This window comes from Eucyclogobius newberryi, unplaced genomic scaffold (genome assembly GCF_026437365.1).
Source record: "Eucyclogobius newberryi isolate DKJ021-1_F unplaced genomic scaffold, fEucNew1.0.hap1 SCAF_19, whole genome shotgun sequence".
NCBI lineage: Eukaryota > Metazoa > Chordata > Actinopteri > Gobiiformes > Gobiidae > Eucyclogobius > Eucyclogobius newberryi.
This window is the reverse complement of record NW_027315823.1, coordinates 13,044,204-13,065,318: the sequence shown is the minus strand read 5'-3', so window position 1 is coordinate 13,065,318 and position 21,115 is coordinate 13,044,204. Positions and strand designations below refer to the sequence as shown.

Genomic DNA, 21,115 nt, shown 5'->3' with positions numbered 1-21,115 from the left:
GACCCTCACAATGCGCTTGGGTCTGCCAAGTCTGTCCGGCTTCCTCCTCCGCCAGCGGATCCAACTCACCACCAGGTGGTGATCGGTTGACAACTCTGCCCCTCTCTTCACCCGAGTGTCCAAGACACGCGGCCGGAGGTCAGATGACACGACAACAAAGTCGATCATTGACCTCCGGCCTAGGGTGTCCTGGTGCCATGTGCACTGATGAACATGGTGTTCGTTATGGACAATCCGTGGCTAGCGCAGAAGTCCAATAACTGAACACCGCTCGGGTTCAGATCGGGGAAGCCGTTCTTCCCGATCACCCCTCTCCAGGTGTCACTGTCATTGCCCACGTGGGCGTTGAAGTCCCCCAGTAGAACAACGGAGTCCCCGGTCGGTGCACTGTCCAGTACCCCTCCCAAGGACTCCAAGAAGGCCGGGTACTCTGCACTGCTGTTCGGCCCGTAGGCCGCCACAACAGTGAGAGACCTGTCCCCCAACCGAAGGCGGAGGGACGCGACCCTCTCGTTCACAGGGGGTAAACTCCAACACGTGGCGTCTGAGCTGAGGGGCTATCAGCAAGCCCACACCAGCCTGCCGCCTCTCCCCGCGGGCAACACCAGAGAAGTGGAGCGTCCAGCCCCTCTCGAGGAGATGGGTTCCAGAGCCCAAACTGTGCGTGGAGGTGAGGCCGACTATATCTAGTCGGTATCGCTCAACCTCCCGCACAAGCTCAAGCTCTTTCCCCCCCAGCGAGGTGACATTCCATGTCCCCAGAGTTAGTCTCTGTGTCTAGAGATCTGGTCGCCGAGGCCCCTGCCGTCGACTGCTGCCCAGATCTCTCTGCACCGGCCCCTTATGGATCCTCCTGCGGGTGGTGGGCCCACGGGAGGGCGGCCCCACGTCGCTCTTTCGGGCTGTGCCCGGCCAGGCCCTGTGGGGTAAGACCCGGCCACCAGGCGCTCGCCATGGAGCACCCATCCCAGGCCTGGCTCCAGGATGGGGCCCCGGTGACGCCGATCCGGGCGACGTAAACTGCCTTGTTCGTGTTGTCATCATAGAGGGCTTCTGAACCGATCTTTGTCTGACCCGTCACCTAGGACCTGTTTGCCTTGGGAGACCCTATCAGGGGCATGAAGCCCCCGACAACATAGCTCCCGGGATCATTCGGGCACTCAAACCCCTCCACCACGTTAGGGTAAATTGATACATAATATGAGGTTAATCAATATCTGGTGAAAGACGATTCTTAATGCCGGCCAATATACACATTTTTTCAATCTAAGATAAATATCACAGGGGTAGACATAGGTACTGTAGATCTGAGTGATCATGTCCCTATTAACATCTCTGTAGATCTGGAACAGAAACAACAACAAAAACACATGGATATTTGATACTAGCCTACTCAATGACACAATTTTTTTTTTAAAAAAATTAAAGTGAAATGTCTCCATCTAAACTCTAAGGAAGTTTTCAGGGGCAGAGTAATGGCGGTCAAAAATTAAAAAAAAAAGACAATTAACAGAACAAACTAAAGCTGTCGGAAGCTAAACATGCCAAAAACAAGGATCCTCAAATGCTACAGGAAATTAGAAAGATAAGGTGCGATCACAAGAAATATTTTTTGAAATGCTCTTGACCAAAGTGAAAGTGTTCAAAATGTTCAAAATGATTTGCTTGTAAGCTTTGAAAAAGGAAGCGGGAACAATTTTTTAAAAACGAGACAGGAAGAATTATGTAATTTTTAACCAAACAAGACCAAATACAATTAAAGCCACGGTAGCGGCAATGATGGCTCTCGCCACCCGTGCGACCGCCTTCCCGCGCGACCGTGTTTTGATCGCGATTGCCCCAATACCACATTCTCTTAGACTTGATTCTTTAGACTTGATTCTTTAGACTTTACGAAATGGGAACTGTTCCATCAAAATAAAAGAGGAAGTGAAGGCATTCATTGCGGCCCTGCTGGCCAATAGTGAAAATGCACAATATCTGCAGTGCACTTTTTTCATGGCGTCTTGAGGAGAATATAAACCATGAGTTTCAAACAAATCAGACAATGTTGAGTTTTTCACACAATGGGTAGGGGCGCTATAGAGTAAATTTGTTACATGGGTATTTATTATTTCCAATCAGACCATAAAAACGCATTAGTGAGTGAAATATGAACTCCGTAGATCAATTTCATTAGGCGTGACTTGTCCTTGAAAAAACATGAAAATAAGCCTTTTTTGAGGGCGTGTTACCGTAAGGAATATAATTTTTTTTTTTTTGAATATTTATCAAATTTCAATGTCTTTAGATGCAAAAAGTGTTGTTTTGAGCTCGATAGGACGAAAAACCTAGGACAAGTACGATCATAAAAAAAAAGAAGTCAAACGTGGCGGTGCCACTTCGCGATGTTGCCAGGTGTGTTTACTCGTCAAAGCTCTATCACTGTTCCAAGTTTCATGTTGATGTCAGATTTACTGTTTTTGAACGACAAATGTTGAACCTATCTTCTCATAATTTGTTTGAGATTGGCTCCACTAATTTGCAGTGGTGGGCCGTCAGGGCCAGCAAGGCCTTCTCTGCTAGCCTAAACATAATCAGAATTTAATTTAAAAACATATATATTTTCCCACAAATACTCTTCATTTCATGGCTTTCCTCTTGATTGCACTGCTTCCAGCCCCAGGTTGAGATTTGGAGGGCTGGTCTTTATGTTAGATATTTTATCCAATCATATTCAGCCATCATGTGTTGCCAGGGATCTAAAATCTGCCCTCAGGCCTTCAGACTCAACAGTGCAGGTGCTTGTAGCTTAAAGTGAATGGAAATGAAAATTATGTGTCAACCAATCAGCTTTAGAGTTGGCTATTGTGCGTCTGCTGCTGTTACACAGGAACCATCTAGCAGGTGCATCACGTGCACGTCTTTTGATTGGATCACCAATATTGAGCGGCAGGCCCTATGGGCGGGGCTATGCAGAACTTCCGAACAAGGAAACTGAATTTGACAGACAAATGAATCTGCGTACTACGCAGATTTTCAACTCACAATGGCGGAAGGAGGAAAATATATGCATTTCGTTGAGGATATAATTATATTGCCTTTCTCAAGGCAAACTTTTCAAGAAAAGTTAGACATTGTAAGGAGAGATTGTCCGACGCCGACACTGCAAAGCCTGTTACAGGCGGATTCGTTCCCCATTTTCAAAGTTCCAACGCGCGGATATCGGCGCAGAGAACGAGAGGACAACGTGTAGACAACGCGCGGAGAACGAGCGGACATCAGTTCATTTGTGAGCTTAGCCACTAAATCCTTTGACTTTTTCCATAAGCGGGTGTTTTGCCTGCGGAACACAGTTTTCAGACACCCGGTTTTCAAAAAGAAGTTGGAAATGTCTTATGCCTTGTTGTTTGTGATTGTTAGCCTGACACTTTTGTACACATATTTTAAGATAATCCTTGGAGCGCATTCAGTTAGCACAGATGCTAAGAAGGCCTGGAACACTATCCTCCTGCATAGCTTTCAACTCATGCTTTCCTTGCTCACTTAGCTCAATAGTGTTTTATTAGCTGGACTAACATACTTGTTTCCGAATAGAGTTTTGTCCCTTAGATTCAGTGTAACCATCTTCATCACCATCTTGCCTCGTTTGATCAGCCCACTGGTCTATGGGCTTAGAGACAAAACATTCAGGAAGTACCTAAAAATCTATTTTTGGTGTATGAAAAAGAAAACGTAGATATTTGAAATAGTGTGTTGTACTTCCTAATGTTGAAACCTTGAAAATTGACTAATTGCATGTCATTGGGATTGTAAAACAAATATTAAACAGTTGTTTGACAGAGCTTGATAATATAGATCGTTTTCATAGTTGCTGTAATAAAAAAGTGTAACAGATATTTTTACTATCATGCTTCTACATTTGGCATAATTAATTACTTCATATCCAAACTGTATCCCTGTTGCAAACTCAATGCACTAGTTTTAAGTGCTTTCTTGTAGTTAATTTGTTTTTAGGAAGCCATAAAAACAAATGTATATGTATTCAACTTGATGTGTTTTATTAGTTTTTATTTTTTGATTTAAAAATTATTTGGACATATTCTATAGGTTTGATATTGTCAAAACACACATTTATACTTTGCCGTGTCATTGTTTGCATATTATGTTGACGTGTGTGCACTTTCTGTCTTTTTTTCGTTGAGGTATTTTATCAGTTTTGTGTTGCATTTCATTGTCTTGTGAAACATTGTGTAAACTCAGCTTTTGAAGGTGCCCTATAAATAAAGATACTTATTGTGATGTTTGTAGTGTTTGTAAAAATAAAAAAAAAACCTGAGCATGATGACGTATCATCGGTTTATCGCTGATCCCAGGACATTTGTATGAATCCTATTTAATCATTCACACTCAGCTTTACATGAGCCCCCGCGTCATGCTGAGTCAGCCACCAGGTGATATTTGTTGCGTTGCTCTGCTTTTTTACAAGTTTGGTACAATTTACAATATCTAACACTGTATTTTAACTATTTGTTTGTTCTTACAGTTGCTCCTTGTAATTCACCTAGTTGATAGATCCATGAACATTTCAAGCAATGGCAATAATGTGACTTCGGAAGCAGTCCAGGGCGATTTGACCTCATTAATTCTGAAGAATGTCCTCACTATTGGTCTGTGCGTCACCATCAACTACATCGACGCTGTACTGGTGCACACTTTTGTAAGACATGAGGTCAGACGATTGCTATTGACATACACAAGCACTTTTCACTGAACTTTTATTGCTTTGGTCCTGGTTTTAGCCCAGTTTAGTGGATTTTGGTCCTATTCTAGACCTGATTTTGTCTTGGTCTTGTTTAGGTTTGGCCTCAGGTCTAGTCACACTGAAGTCCCAATTTTGATGTGGTGAATGTGCAAGTGTGAACGCACCCTAAATTAAGGCATGTCGGTGTGTTTAAAGCAAGAGTTTCAGTTGCATCAGCATGCTAAAAACACAGCCGGAACAACACAGTATAGACCACATTCCTTACAAGAATGACTTGATTGGTGTTCATAAAAGTCCTTAAATGCAGCACGGACCGGAAATGTGGTCCAAAACATAGTATGTGTTCATCAGCATCCGATGGCCTTAAAAAAAATAGTCAAGTAGATACAAAAATGTAAACTTTTTTTTTTTTTTTAACTAAGATAAAACACTTTTGTCTTTTATTTTTGTTTAGTTTGGAAATCATAATTCAAAATGTGACATTTTGACATTTCTAATATAACATTGACATAATGTACCGAGAATTGTAAGAAATCAATGGAGTAAAACCCGTACTATTCTATAATGATGTCAACTTTATAGTCCCTGCACATATTGAAAAGAGAAAGACAATTACCAACAACAAAAATACAACTGTGGCGTGAAGGTGCAGTAATTATATCTTTGAGACGCAAAAGACCGCTCCTCCCTGATTTTCACAGAAGCTTCATTCAAATGTTGCTCCTTTGTAATAGGACAGTAATGATGGCACTGAAGGATGGTTTATGGTGGACGCATGTATCGTTTGGCACGGTAACCAAGCAAAGATTATGCTCCTGTGACGTACCTATGTTTTTCATTAGGAGCAAAACAAACCACACACCTGTAAAAATCATCCAGATGCAGCTCTTGGAGAAAATTATGATGAGCTAATCGTCTCCATTTTTTGTCTTTTTAAAGCAAATATACCAAAGCCATTCTCTCAACCTGGTCTGCCATAAGAAATAAGGTTAAAATCAGCACCTAGCTAGAAGTGTGTCATAGGTTACGAGACTTGTCAATTCAAGTTATTTTTGTAACGCCCAAAATCACCACAGCGGTTTCCTCGAAGGGTGACAGTGAAAACTGATTAAACAATGTCCATAAGTACTTGCCAATGTTTCTTGTCACCATTTTGAGGATGTTAATGTATGTTGCCGCCTATCTCTGCTGTAAGATAGTCATGATGCTACAAAAAACTGCATCTCACTGAGGTTTTAGGTTTGGCTGCTTCTTCTCTGCCTGGCGAGCTGCTGACACCACTTAAAAGCAGCCACAACAACCACAAGCCCTCGCCCGGGTCAGTGACTGTTTCATCCTAAAATATAACACCTGGATAGTCTGAATTTAGGCTAATGTTTACTCTGCGTAACCACAGGAAACATGGTTTAACTAACGTGAAACAAGGTGCTCACTCCACAGTCTCGTGTGATATTTTAGACTCCACTGGTACCTCGCCTTCTGGAAGATGTAGGAGATTTTTTTTCCCGTTTGTGTCTTGTTGTTGGTACAGTCTCCCTCAAGATGGCTGTGCGAACAGGCGTGTCACTTCGAACCCATAGACTGTGGGTTTGTTCACCACTTGCCACACCTTTACTGTAACCTCCCTAATTTCTTGTTTTATTTCAGACTCTAAACTTGAATCCTCGCTACATCCTCTACATCCACCTGGTCATCAACGACATCCTCCTGCTCACCATGCTAACGCTAATTCACATGCTCAGCTACATTGTTTACTCCATCAATGTCTCCTTGTGCATCGTTTTAGCCATGATCGGCACGTACAGCAGCATGAGCAACCCCATGACTCTCGCCGTCATGGCCATAGAATGCTACATTGCGGTTTGCCATCCTTTACGACACTCCCAGATCTGTACGGTGACAAAAACGTACATTGTCATAGGATTGATTTGGGCGATATGCATCACGGCGTGGATGCCGGACCTACTGATCACTTTAGCTACGGAGTCCCTTGAGTTTTTCCAACTGCAGGTATTTTGCACACGAGGCAATATTTTCAGACACCAACATCTCGCAGTAAAGGAAGATATTTTACACGCGGTGCTTATGGTGGCTGTCTGGCTTATACTTTTATACTCTTACTTCAAGATACTTTTCGCCGCACAATCTGTGTCTTCGGACGCTAAAAAGGCAAGAAACACTATTCTTCTCCATAGCTTCCAACTCGTGCTCTCTATGCTGATATATGTTAAGAGTCAAATAGGCGATGGGTTGATCAAGTTGTTTCCGAGAAGGGTCATGGCAATTCGTTTCGGGGTAGCCTTACTGGTTAACATACTGCCGCGCCTTATCACGCCGCTGGTGTACGGTGTCAGGGATAAAACCTTCCGGAAGTATCTGAAGCAGTACTTGTTTTGCAGAAAAGGGAATAAAATTGCAATTTGAAACACTTTCTATCATAACTGACGCTATTGTTTCTCACGCTTTAAATGTTGCTTTTGCGTTTCTTGACTTAATGTCATCACAGACGAAAGTGTGCTGGATTTAGATTTTGTTTGAGAGTTTTCAGAATATGTAGTAGAATACCATCAGAAAGCGGTCTGCATCTATTCAGATCTCATTCATGCTTATCCGCAATTATTTATTTAGTCTGTCCCACGGTGGTATCAATAATTACGGTCATACTTTGGGACGGTTTAAAGGAGAACCAAGCAACATTTTTTCCTTATCAAACATCTTTGTAAATCCTTGTGATGGATAAAAATGTATTTTCAGGGTGTCTTCTCAACCTGCTGGCTCTGGGCACAAACCCAGCCTGGCAACATTTATTTAATTTATCAACCGTTATGGAAAATGCTCTTTTTGCCCAGTCAGGTCTTACACGGAGAACCGACAAGGAGGGCGTGAGGACAGGGCATAATGACCCTCCGCTCTCTGCGATAGGGCACACAAGTAGGTAGGTGTACATTGACTTTGTGAAAATCCCTGCACCCAAAGAAGTCCACCCAGGCTTGACATAGAGTTCACAGTGGTAGGAGAGCCTGCCACCTCAAAGGACAGTGATATGCAGTGTCCAAAGATTTCAGAGATTTTGCAGTTGCATTTATGTAGAGAGCATCGCCATAATCCAGGGGTGGGCAATCATTTTCCTCCGAGGGGCGTATTCGAATCCAGGCAAGTAGTGGAGGGCCGGCCCGCCATCATTGGTGTGAAAAAAAAAAAAATCACAAAAATTAAATATCAAATTAAATATAACTTTTCTGTCAAATATAGGCTATTGAATCTATTATTTAATTTATTTCACGTCATATTTATTAAGGATACACGTGCAGACAGATGCCTGTGGGCAAAAAAAAAAAAAAAACTTTTTTTCTTTAATTACTTGGACAAGCTTGGCGGGCCGGATTGAAAGTAGTTTGCCCACCCCTGCCATAATCCTAAAAGTGGCCGATACGAACCCAAAGAAACTATACTATCTATAACACTGGCTCTTTTTTAAATATTTGACAACGTCAAATGTTTTTGTATGTTATTGTACTGCCTGTTTTAATATAAAAGAATAAAACAAAAAAGTCTGGGTCTGTTATTTGACAGTGTATTTTCAAAAGGGAGCTGAATATACTTGGTTATGCTTTAACGTTGTAGTGAACTTGATGCTTTTGGAAAGAAAGATCAGTATAAAAAACACTCTTCTTACAGGGGTGCATAGATATCCAAAGAGATGGAGGCGCATTTGGCTCCCAATTTCTCCCAGGTGACAGGGTGCTGGAAGATTTGACCTCAACATTACAGTGCCACACAAACGCCACCAATCCACGTTGCATCATTCCATATGTAGTGAGCAACACTTCAAGAAATGTGAACGACTCCCCAGGCTAAATTCCTCCAATATGGAGAGCGCGCATGACCATGGCACTAGAGGACACCGGGGTTATTTGTCACATCATGTCTCAACTTTTGAAGGAAAAGCGTTGAATTACTGAATACAAATAAAAGCAAGCCTTTGAAACTAAAACCAAAGAGTAATCACACATGCCATGTTTCCCATAACATAACCAACCAAAATGTCTATTTAGCGATCAATCATTTTTGAACAGAATAAGATTAGGTGGACTATTTTGTTACCATTTTTATCGGGTTGAAAGATATTTTTGAGCAATTCAGATGAATGAAAATGCAATACTAGTTTTCAAAATGTAACAATACACTTGTACTAGTTACAGTAACACCGTAGACACGCCTGCTCCTGAGTGGATGACATCATAAAAACAGCATATAGTAAATCATATAGTCAATATGGCCTTTATTCCGATGCCCTCTCCTCGTCATCATGGCATGTGCTGATGAATATGAATGAGTTCGGGGGCATATAGACTGTGTGAGCCAGCCCTGCTCAGTCTCCTGCAGACAGGTGAGTCAGGCACCTACAGGACGACTACATCAGAGTATATCTCTTATATTGTCCTCACTATGTACTCAGTGTTCAAATGTACTATGCTGTAGTATTAAATGTGATGTTAGTCACGCTGTATTTTCTTACCAATGATAAATATTATTGCATTTGTGTAAGGACAGATACAAATAAACCTTATAGTAAATAGAAATTGAACCAAGATAAAGTAGTATGCATATTGTGCACTGCCCATGTCTGAAATAAATAATAAACCTAACCTAGCATTACTTTGTATATCATGTTGACCTGATACATACATGTTACAATTGTGATGGTGTAAGATTCTATGTTGTCTTGCAAATATCTGCAAATATATGTATTGTTATTATGGCGTCACGTACTCTCTGCAAATATGTATGAGATCGTTTTGTCTCTATTCCCCTCAGCTCACAGACAGTGAAGTATGAGTTCATCTGTGATATCAGAAGGAAACACAACTGGACTTAATCAGGTCTGCTAACACAGAGCATTTGTATATTTTTGTTTGTAATTATTCTGTCTGAAACACAGAAGATTTGCTGATGCTGAGGCCTCTCATACTGTCAGAATGTCAAAACTTACTTCAGCTATTGAGAAGAAACATTTCAATTTGTGAAGTTTTATCGCATCAAGGATTCTCATACAAAAATAAACATGTTATGCATGAATTACCTTGTTTATACGGTATATCTATTTATGAAACAAACCATTATGCTGCTATGACATAATAATGAAAAATGTTATAGCATTAAAACAAAAAAAAAACATAACCTATATGTCTGCTTTATCAGGTGCTGCTGCTCAGAGACACGTTTGCCACTGCCTTCACTAAAAACTTCATTGTGGTGGCCGTCTGTCTCATCCTCAGTTATATCAACATTACGTTGGTCAAAACCTTTTTCAAACACCAGGTAAACATTAACTCATCATGATGGTTAAGGGAATAATACAGGCATATTGTAAATCTATTATACAATACTTAATAATGATATTATGTATAATATTATTATACTTGATAATGATATACTACAATTGGGAAACATGTTCTTGAAACCATCTTACAAATGCTCTAGTTTAATTGATCTTGTGTATTAGTATTTTTGAGTGTTTTCTTTTTTAAAAGCAAGTTAATTATAAAAATAAATAAATAAAAATATAAGAATATAATATTTTGTTAGTTTGTAGTTGTTTTTTTTTTGTACTTTTGATTACGATACAATACACAAAAACTATTTACCGTAGATAATCTCATGCCTTTTAATTAGGTGCATTCAAAGCACTTATTGAAGACTACCCAGTGCTCTTGCCTGATGATTTTATTCCATAGTGTGTGTTTTTATAAATGTGTTTTATTGATTGTTTTATTGACATTTTAGCTAGATATTCTGTTACAGTTTGTTCTTTGTGCTTTGGATACTCATGAACAAGAGTTTCTCTCATTTAGTTTTTCCTCTGTATAAATAAATACAATTGTGCATATCAAGATTTAGAAAAAAAGTGATCGGAGATTGATGAGAACTGTGTGGAAACAAACTGCATGAGACGATTCCAATCGTGCAATATCGGAGCAGCAGAAAAGACTAAGGGGGCGCGGCTACAGTTCAAAACTATATTCTTTGAAATTTACGGTCAATGGTTCAAAATCAGTTACAGGCCCTTAAGAAATATTTTTGTACATAAAATGATCAGGCCATGGACAATAGTCACCACACAGCTGGTTAGCCTCTGCTGTGTCTTTAGACATTTATAACCGGGTCTTGATGTATTCGGGCTGGCCAGACAAAGAGCCTTTCAACGTTCCGGGTTCACACAATAAGCCGCCAGCAGATTTACCACCACACTAGCTAAGGCCCCAGTTCTCAACAATCCCGACGAATCAAGAAAAGCTGTGTCAATGCTAGCTTTATGTAACATCTCGTCCTCCTTCACAGGCCTTTTACTCAGACCCTCGCTACATCCTCTTCATCCACATGGTTTTGAACGACATGGTCCAGCTCACAATCACCAGCACACTGTTCGTGCTCAGCTACGCCGTCTACCGCATCAAGGTGTCCTTCTGCTGCTTCTTCATCCTGGTGGCCGTCTTCACCACCAGGACCACTCCCGTCAACTTAGCTGGCATGGCTATCGAGCGCCACATCGCCATCTGCTACCCGCTACGGCACTCGCAAATTTGTACCGTCAGACGGACCTACTTCGCCATCGGCGTCATGTGGTTTATCTGCGTGGCGCCCGACATTACTGATTTGTTTGTGACACTTGAAAGGGAGTCTCTTAGCTTTTTCCACGGATCTGTTTTCTGCATTCGGCCAAATGTGTTCACAGATCCGATTTTAGCGACAAAAAGAATAGTGTTTGACGTACTTTATTTTTCGTTTGTTTTCCTAACTCTTGTATATACTTATTTACGTATTTTGTTTGCAGCAAGAGCGCTAGCTACAGAGAAAGTATCCGCGCAGAAAGCTAGGAATACTATTTTGCTACATGGAGCGCAGCTATCAATGTGCCTGCTCTCCTACATATCGCCAAGTGTGGAGATCATGCTACATTTAATATTTCCTAAGCAGGTTTTAGAGATAAGGTTTGCTAATTATTTAATTGTTTACATCTTGCCGCGTTTTTTGAGCCCATTAATTTATGGAATGAGGGATGCGCTGTTTAGAAAATACTTCAAAATGCATTTACTAAACATTAAGTTTACGATTAAACATAGGAGAGTGGGGGATGTAAATGACACATAAACCAAAACACATTTTGCCGTGTTATAACCATGTTTGCCGGACCTCAAATACATGCCTGAAGTAGATTTTTTTGGTATGATAATGAGGTCACGATCATATAAAAGGGGACATATTATGTGTTTTTTTCAGGTAAGTATTGAACTAAAATAGAAGTTGAAAATCAGTTTACTTTTTCTTCATTGTACCGCAATATTGAGTTAAATCAACTTTGTAATAAAACATGTCTTTTAGGGATATTGTACTTTATTTATGTTTTTGTGGCTACGTGTCATTTCAGAACCCTACATGTAGCCTATCACTGAAAGTCTTGATTTTTCAAATAATTATCAAGAATTATAGGGATGTGGCCGGGAATAGAAGGTCAAGCCTCAGTTGCAGGACAATACAGGATTACTCAAACGGTCAGGAATCAAAATACAACTTTGAAGAAACTAATATTGAGGAAACACTGTTGTAACAAGATGAAAATCTCATTGAAGTTGCTTTTGCATAATATGCCCCCCTTTAAGACGGACAGGAATCGATATATTAATTTCATTTTGCAATTGTCAATTTTACCATGAGCTCTCACTAGACATTAACAAACGTTGTCATAATGTGGCTTACTGAGGGAATGTACATTTTGCTTTAAGTACTATTATATTGTAAGTAATATTCTTCACAAGAAATAGATTTTTACCAAAATTTGAGAAGTGTTATATTCTTTGTAATTCTGTAATAATGTAATAATGTTGATTAATAAAGGACATCAAGCACATAAACTAGTAGGCTGGCTCCCTCTGGTGGTGTTCCAGGTGTATTTGAAACTGTTCTAAGATGAGATAACAAGCTGTACTAATAACATATGCAACACACAAACACACACACACACACACACACACACACATTTTACACAGTAGTGAGATGTTGGTACCTTGATGTTTTTTATGTATTCTAATTTTAAACGAACACAACTTTTAGCCATTGTTAAATTAAAATTGATTTTACTTGTGAAATTGTGATCTGTGTAGACTGGATTTTAGTAACGTTTACAACTACAGCAATCCTCTTTGAATATTTTTAACTCCAGTCTTTGTCAATAGCTTCACAAGCTCCCTATGAAATATAACATTTATTTCAGTTCTACTCTATGGGCATTATTCAAACACATTTTTACAAACCAATTATCTACTTAAGGCCTATACTTACTATACTTTTAACTTTTTGGCATTCACAAAATGTGTGTTCTCAACTGAAAAAGTTCATCTGGAAGAAAGAAATAACCCTCCAAACAGTCAGGTGAGTACTTGTGCACTAAGTCTACATGATACTATGTTTGTAGGTGACAAATTATTTCATATAAAAATAATATTGGATAATAAAATAGTAACCATGGTTCTGGATACACATTTTCCATATTTTTTTCCCATAGGATTCTGAAAAAATATATTTTAAATCTTTGAAAGCTTACTTGGGGCTAATAACCTATGTGGCAAGCAATGAGCACAATACCTATAATTCTATTTATAATCTGTTTCTGAAACTGAAAATATTTTGCCAAATTTTAAGTTTTACACGTGTTTTTGGACCGAAAACAACCTTGTTATGGATGTGAGTTACCAGGTATCTGCTGAGCCTCCATCATGTCTTTAAACTTGTCTAAATTTGTCTAAATCTTGATGGCAAAAATATATGAGAAATTTACTTGCGGAATGGTGGCAGGACTGTTGAGCCCAGGTGCCTCTGTATTGGCCTCTATTAAAAGCCTCTCAGCATCTTCTTGACATGGAAGTTGCAGACTTTTTCTACAAAAACATTCATGAATGAGTGAGGCCCTTTGTGTTTACAGATCTTCATGGCTCTGCCCAAGCATACGTTACAGATCTCCTAATTCCCTACCCATCCCCAAGCTTTCTTGGTCACAGCTCCCAAACTATGGAATGTGTGTCACAGGTTTAGAAGGGTTATGGAAAAGCGGTGTCGAAGGACAATAGTCTTTGAGGTGTGTGAGCTCGCGGATCAACACTAGTCTAAAACATCCAGTCAAGAGGCCTAATCCCACAAACTCAGATGTCCTCACAAATAAGACACATAAAAATAACCCAAAACAGCAGACGACAAAGTAAACAATGTCCATACATAGACTGTTGTTTCTAGTGGCTCTCAAAATCCTGCCAGCAACGCCATAATGATGTCACGGGTTTGGAAGGGTTATTGAGAGGTTTGATTGTTTATGAAGGCCGAATAATTGATATAGAAGATAAAGTTGAAGCGGGAGCCATGTGGTTAAACCAACAACTACTACTAAAAATATAAATGCTTCTATTTAACTACATGACTAGTATATATGTCTGTTTCTATGTCTGTTGCTCCATGATGCTTTTTTAAATGTGCTATATAACTATAAATTGCTTTGCTTGGTAAAATCTGCACACAGCCAGGCTTGCAAAGATAACAAGGATGACGTTTGCAAATGACATGTGTGACATGGTGAGTATGACCTTTAACCCCTGCAACCTTGGTAACCGCATCAATACCCTCACCTCAGATTCCCCTCTCTATAAATGAGCCCAGCGTGTAGAGTGAGCAGTCACTGGCATGTGCTGTCAGTGACTCAATGAAGACACATCATTTTTACTATTATGTTTTGGTGTTTTTTAATTAGTTTGGAATTATCTTATAAACATAATAATTCATACTTTCTTGTATATTCATTGCGTGTGTTTAGTTTTGTTTTTTGTTTGTTTTTCAGCGTAGGTTTATACAATGCTGTTCCCAAGTAACCACGGAAATGTATCAGTGGCTTTTCTTTGTTTAGGGTAGGTAGAATTGTCCAGGGTATGTTTAATTGTCCAGAAAACATTAATATTTAGTAAAATAGTTTGAGATAAAAGTTCTAACTGTGTATGTATGCTAGCAATTATTGTGTAGCGGCGATGTGAGAAATAATACATCAGTAATTATGTTCTTATGCAGTTTGTTAGAATATGAAAGCATTTTCATCCAAACTTTCTAAAACAATGATGGTCTGCTATGCATTCTCATTTTCAAACCGCAACATCTATTTGAAAAAGTTCACTACCGTACTATTGTTACATTTTTTGTATTACAAGTTTCTGTAGCTATATTCAGCTATAATGAGCAGTCAAGAACTAAAATGTTGATCGTATTTCAAGATACAATAATATATTTTTTTCTTTTTTATGTTCATACAATCCAAAAAAATTCAAAATAAATATGTTCAATTGGCATAAAATAAAGTAACATAAATTTAAATCCGGTCAACATTTCATCTGTTGGAGTGAAATCACAGTATCAAAATCACTTTCCTCCCATTATCTCTTTATAGATTGTTCTGAGGCGTATAATAGCCCAGGATGTTAAACACCACCTCCCTCCTGGTCGGTAACGGGAGCGATTCTGTGACTGGAAACGCTGGGCTGGTGCTCAAAGACAGCTTCTCCAATGCCCTGACCAAAAACATCGTGGCCATGCTGGTGTGGCTGGTCCTGAGCATCATCAACGGCAGCATGGTACACACCTTCCTACGGCACAGGTAAACGGATAAATCACGCACGGGTTGAAAGCATAATGTTAAAGATGATGGTAAAACCCATCAATGAGGACAATGAGGATCTGAGGTCCTTTTTTTTTTCACTCCACTGAATCATCATCGCTCCAGTCTGGTTGTACGCTCCTTTATAATATTCCATCGCTGTAATGTTGGTGCTAATATCATGATTGCCTTCTTTTATTACTGTACATAGTTTAAATAACTGGGCTGTGGGTAAATGGATGCTCCACTTAAATATTAGTAAACCCCTGTTTCTTGAATGATTTTTTGAATGATTTTTGTACTTATTTCACTATAATTTTTTAACTTATTCTATTGAGGACTATAAAATAGAAATTGTCCAAGAGTTTATGTATTCGGGCACCCAAATGTATACTTTATATGAAAACTCAGACACCTTTATGTTGATTCTGTCAACAGATATTTTGCGAAATTGGTATTAACTCTTTTTTGTTTTTGTTTAATGTTTTTTTATTGTAGTTTTCATATTATAATCACAGGGATGAGGAGTTCATTGCAGTTCTTAACCTCGATAAAAACAAAATATAATTCATTTTTATCAATCATTATTATTAATGTATTCAATTCTTGTCGGTTTAATTTGTCTCACGTGAAAATTGTGGCTGTCTCATTGTCAAAGAGTGTGGAAAAACTATTGAAAGTATATCTATCTTTATAACTTTTGCTCACATAGCCGGTCAGGTGACCACTTTCATGTTGAAGAAGGGCTCTGGCCCAAAACGTGGTGTTATTGAAAATATTATTTGGGAGTTGAAAATAACTACTGTGAGGATCTGCAGTCTTTCTCTTATATTTGACAAATAAAAAGGGTTAATGCTGAAGAGATACACCTCTTAAGAACCTGTATATCCAAAATAGCAGTGCTACAATGACAACAAAAACTAAAATTACAAAATGTATTTACTATAAATTATGCCAAAATCTCATCTTGTCTCGTTCTTGTGGCCTTTTGGGAATTGTGTCTCATTAATGTCACATTAATCTATAATAAATGGTTCTCTTTAAAAATGCATAACATGAAGGCCTCTCTATGTATCAGTGGTACTAGCATTAGTAACAGTTCTAAGTCGTCTCAGTGGTTTTAAAGTATCACAAGTACCACTTCTTCAGTCTGTTGCTAATATATTTAAGCCTTTTGATTGGATTACTGATTTTTCCAATCGGAGAATACATTACAGCGTTGATAAATATGCTAAGAATATAAATGACTGTTATGAATGAAACTCTAGAAACTTAGAAAATGTAGATCATTACCTTAATTGTATTTGTGTGTTTGTGTGTGCAGCGTGTTCTATGACAACCCGCGATACATCATGTTCATCTGTATGGTGATAAACGACGCGGTGCAGCTCAGTCTGGTCACTGCGCTCTATGTGGTCAGTTACATCTTCAGGAAGATCCACGCCGCCGCCTGCTGCGTCCTGGTTAGTTTCTCCTGTTAAACCTCCAAGTTTAAAGTTTGAATCTTGTGTTATTATATCAGTTTTCTTTTTTGTCTGACATTCTAATTCAAACTGCTATTGCTACCATGTAACATTCCAGATAGCCCACTCTGTCTCCATGGAGATGTTACTGCTTTGCCTGCCATGTTCCACAGTATCTTGTATGAATTAAATTGTTTTATGGCTAAATATGGCTTGGTGCAACATATTCTAGTTAACAGATTGAATTATGCATGTTTTTTATTGTTATGTTATAAGAACATTTCTTATTGGCTATAATGATTTCATTGAAAACATGAATAATAACTTAAAGGAACTGATATGTCTTGTACAGTCTTGTACATGTTATATTATATATTCTTAGGCTAAAGTAGTATGTAACAGTAGTAGCCTCAATTCATGGGTTTCAGGAAAATTAATCCTTCCTGAATTGAAGGATTTTGTGAGGCCTGTGGAGGCCCGATCTGCAGCGTGCAGTGTGCACGCACTCTTAAAAGATACAGTGATGATTTAACAATATAAAACACTTTTGCATGATTGTAATGCTGATATGTGCTGATGTGTTTTGTTATGCCTGTGTCCTCAGCCCACAGCTTTGAAAAATAAATGAGCCGCCATTATGTTTTGTGAGAGGAGCAGAAGATGTAGGCTATACATTTCCTAATTTGTAAATTTACTCCACTTTCCTTTTTTTACTATATTATTGCTCTAAATCAGTTAAAACACATGTTTAACTATGCTTCCCCCACAGATTATGCAGCTACAAGGCCCTTACCCACTTTAACAGCAGATTCTGGCTGAAGCCGCTGTGATGGAATGGAGCTCCATTCCATCACATCCATCACATCAATATATATATTTAATTTAAATGAGCATTTATTAATTTACGATAGTTAAATGGTTAGTTACATGGTTAAGTAGGGTGAGATTAGGGTTAGGGATAATCGTATCAAACCACTCGGCAGGGTGCTGCCCATCGGCTGCAGTCAGACCCTTCTCCATTTTAATAGATATATTTTGATTTGAATTGCTTGATTGCTGGGGCCACTGTTGTCATAGCGTGACACTCATGAGTTGTTGAAGCCTGCATTCACACTTAGTCCTGATGTAAATTTGGTCTGGTCCTGTTCCACTCTAGGTTCATATTTCTGGGTTTATTCCAAGTTCAATCCGTATTTAATCATGTCATCCATATCAAACCTGGCGTAGTCCTAAACTGTGAAAGTTGGTGGCTATAGTTGAAACATCATTTATTTATCCTACGCGCTTTGTAAATGGCATCTTTTATTTCTTCTCACTCAGATCATGACAGCCGTCTTCACCACGCGCTCCACCCCTCTCACCCTGGCCGGCATGGCACTGGAGCGCTACATCTCCATCTGCTTCCCCCTGCACTACACCCAAATCTTCACCGTCCCGCGAACCCTGCTCCTCATCGGGGTCATCTTCATCCTCGCCTCCGCCCCGCCCATCAGCGACCTGCTCATCACCGTGGTCAAAGAACCCCCGAGCTTCTTCCAGACCTCCATCTTCTGCGACCACTCCCTGCTCTTCCAGGACAGCTCCATATACTACAAGAACTGCGCCTTTGACGGGGCGTACCTGTCGTTTGTGGCCCTCACGCTGGTCTACACGTATTGTAGGATCATGTTGACGGCGAAGGCGGCGTCTGGGCTGGCCTCGGTGAGGAGAGCCAGGAACACGGTGCTGCTGCATGGAGTGCAGGTGGGGACAATTTTTTGAACACCGGGATCGCATAGGTTGGTTTCATAGGATATCATAGATTTACATCAAGTGAAGTGGCAGTTTGAGAAAAAAATATTGAAAAACAAACACTGACAATTACAGGAAGTGGAACTAACTTCTATAACTGTCTTTGTCATCAAAAAGCGACATTCCATCCAGAGACAATTTGCACTCAACTGACACGTTTTTCCATCAGTTTAAACAATTGTTTGACCATGTTTTACCAGGTATTAATTGTTAAATAGTAACTATTGTGCAATTTCTATGGATTTTGGCCCTTGTTGACAATATGTTTGCAAGGTAAGAGTTGTGGAATTCTCTCTATCTATGTCACATCTGCTGCACATGTCGCACCAGATAGTAACATTATACACCAAAATAGTCAAACTGGGAAAAAATATGAAAAAATGTTGGTAAAAATCTTAAATATAATCAAGTTCACTATATTTTAGTTAATTGTGTGGCCTAACCTTTCATATGCACTTTAAGTTTTGTTATGTTGTCAGGGTCCATGTGTAAATCGCTTAATACTAAAGGTTGCCCAGTGGCAGAGTAGTTATACTCTCTTGCTGTGAGGGCCAGGTCAGTTTGCATGTTTCTCCCTGTGTCTGGGTGTTTCCACTGGGTGCTCCGGTTTCTCCCATTAACCTACAACCTTAGCCTTACTTTTCACAAAACCACTGCTCCATATCAATGTTCCATCTGCAGTCCCGGGGCAGCTGCAGGCAGGTGAACTGAACAACAACACTCTTTATCAACTTTAGCTCAGTAAAATACACAATAAAAGTCACCATTTCAAGTACATTAGATGGTTTCCTACATACAAAAAGTTATTTATATGCTAGTTTTGACTGAGGAAATTACAAGTACAACTTAGCTTGACTGATGTTGACACTAGATTATCTACTGTATGTGCTTTTTTAAAGTTTCAAGTGCAATTATTAAGATCTACCGACAATTTCAGACTATCTGGTTTGTTGTTTTTGTGATTGTGTTGCTTCTATTAGTAGTGGATCTGTGGACCAATCTTCCTGAATGATGAATATGACAGAATCAGCCAGATAAAAGGCTTTACATTTATGGAGTTTATTATTATTTGCTTCTAGAATTCAGTATTATTAAAATTTTTCGTGATACATTTTTTATGATCATGTTTTATTGTTACAACTATACATTTTATTGATTGATAAGCCAAAAAATACGATTCATGTAAACAAAAACAACAGAAAACAGTATTGATTAAGCTTCAGGCCTACATTTTACATCTTGCCCATATTGTTTTCCTAGGAGTGGAAAGGCACCAGAGCTTGACTAACAAACAGTCCCCCTTGTTTCCCTCCCAGCTGCTCCTGTGCATGCTTGCGTTCGTGGTGCCCTCTCTTCAGGCGGCCCTAATCTCCCTGTTCCCTCAGCTGAGTTTGGAGATCCGATACATCTTCTTCCTGGTGGTCTACATCATCCCGCGCTTCCTCAGCCCGGTCATCTACGGCTTCAGGGACGAGCAGTTCAGAAAGTACTGGATCAGGTACCTCTGCTGTGGCCAGGACGGTCTGCAGAGAGTGAACCCCATGGTTCAAAAGCCCAGCATAGGACCCGGTGTGTGATGGGACATGATAAACTATTAAAGCCGTACGGATGGGATGATTCTCAAAATAGTATCAAATTGTTCGATACTGGTGTTTTAATCTGACTTTGATATGTTGGGTTTGATACTGATACGTGTCATTTTGGTGCAGCGTGTGTGTGAGTCTTACTGCTGCTATATTCTAGAGATGGGTTTTATATTTCTGTCTCATCCGTTGCTTCATGTGGAGAAATGCAATTATCTCCCTTTTCCCCTATAAAACAACCCATTTAATAAGACATTTTCAACAGAAAAGTTATAATGCACCTTTTTATTCTCTATGGCATTGACTCCAGCAAGGCATACTGTTGTTTTGTCCTTGAGCAATACACACCACATCCCTGACCTTGCTTTTGCTGGTATGAGTGTGTGATTAAAGGGCTCCTTGGTGTAACGTGCTTTGAGGGCCTGAAAAGGTAGGAATGGGAAATGAAATATGACTATTCACCATTTGTATTTATTCAGCATGACATGTTGAATAAAATCAATATATATATTATATATGGATGTAAATATTCAAAGCATAGCCCAAACAATAAAAGCATGTTTAAACATATTACAAATATCAATGAAAAACATGTTGTCTTTGGTGTGTCTTAATGTTAAAGTACAGCCCAAAATGCATGATATAAAACTGTACTGATGTAGTAGTGGACCCTATAAAACATAAAAGAACAAATACCATAACAGACTAGAGTCTAGAGACGAACTCATACTGCTGTATGACACGTAGTCACAAGGTGGTGCCACATGAACACATATCACCCGAACCACATTTCAACATTGCCAACGCAGCCTTCCCTATTAGGAGATTCTTTAAAAGGTCCGGTTAT

The 21,115-nt window shown here is 39.3% G+C and overlaps 3 protein-coding genes across 3 annotated transcripts; all 3 read left to right on the top strand.

Annotated features, from left to right (window-relative positions):
- The first annotated feature begins 4,558 nt into the window (after positions 1-4,558).
- On the top strand, positions 4,559-7,168 carry LOC140366295 (odorant receptor 131-2-like). Its single transcript, XM_072452962.1, has 2 exons — positions 4,559-4,699; positions 6,392-7,168. Exons 1-2 carry the CDS (start codon positions 4,559-4,561, stop codon positions 7,166-7,168), a joined length of 918 nt encoding a protein of 305 aa, XP_072309063.1.
- Positions 7,169-11,110: 3,942 nt separating this feature from the next.
- LOC140366293 (odorant receptor 131-2-like) lies at positions 11,111-11,896 on the top strand. The gene has a single exon (XM_072452961.1). It carries the CDS (start codon positions 11,126-11,128, stop codon positions 11,894-11,896), a length of 771 nt encoding a protein of 256 aa, XP_072309062.1. The 5' UTR covers positions 11,111-11,125.
- A 3,400-nt stretch (positions 11,897-15,296) lies between these two features.
- On the top strand, positions 15,297-20,262 carry LOC140366292 (odorant receptor 131-2-like). The gene is made up of 4 exons (XM_072452960.1): positions 15,297-15,431; positions 16,756-16,894; positions 18,215-18,637; positions 20,002-20,262. Exons 1-4 carry the CDS (start codon positions 15,367-15,369, stop codon positions 20,260-20,262), a joined length of 888 nt encoding a protein of 295 aa, XP_072309061.1. The 5' UTR covers positions 15,297-15,366.
- Positions 20,263-21,115: the final 853 nt, after the last annotated feature.

Excerpts from the sequence above, each read along its gene's own strand:
- LOC140366295 (XM_072452962.1), top strand. The coding sequence starts at position 4,559 with ATGAACATTTCAAGCAATGGCAATAATGTGACTTCGGAAGCAGTCCAG. Across the intron at positions 4,700-6,391 it reads CTGTACTGGTGCACACTTTT|ACTCTAAACTTGAATCCTCG; the intron begins GTAAGACATGAG and ends GTTTTATTTCAG.
- LOC140366293 (XM_072452961.1), top strand. The coding sequence starts at position 11,126 with ATGGTTTTGAACGACATGGTCCAGCTCACAATCACCAGCACACTGTTC.
- LOC140366292 (XM_072452960.1), top strand. The coding sequence starts at position 15,367 with ATGCTGGTGTGGCTGGTCCTGAGCATCATCAACGGCAGCATGGTACAC. Across the intron at positions 15,432-16,755 it reads CACACCTTCCTACGGCACAG|CGTGTTCTATGACAACCCGC; the intron begins GTAAACGGATAA and ends TTGTGTGTGCAG. Across the intron at positions 18,638-20,001 it reads TGCTGCTGCATGGAGTGCAG|CTGCTCCTGTGCATGCTTGC; the intron begins GTGGGGACAATT and ends TTTCCCTCCCAG.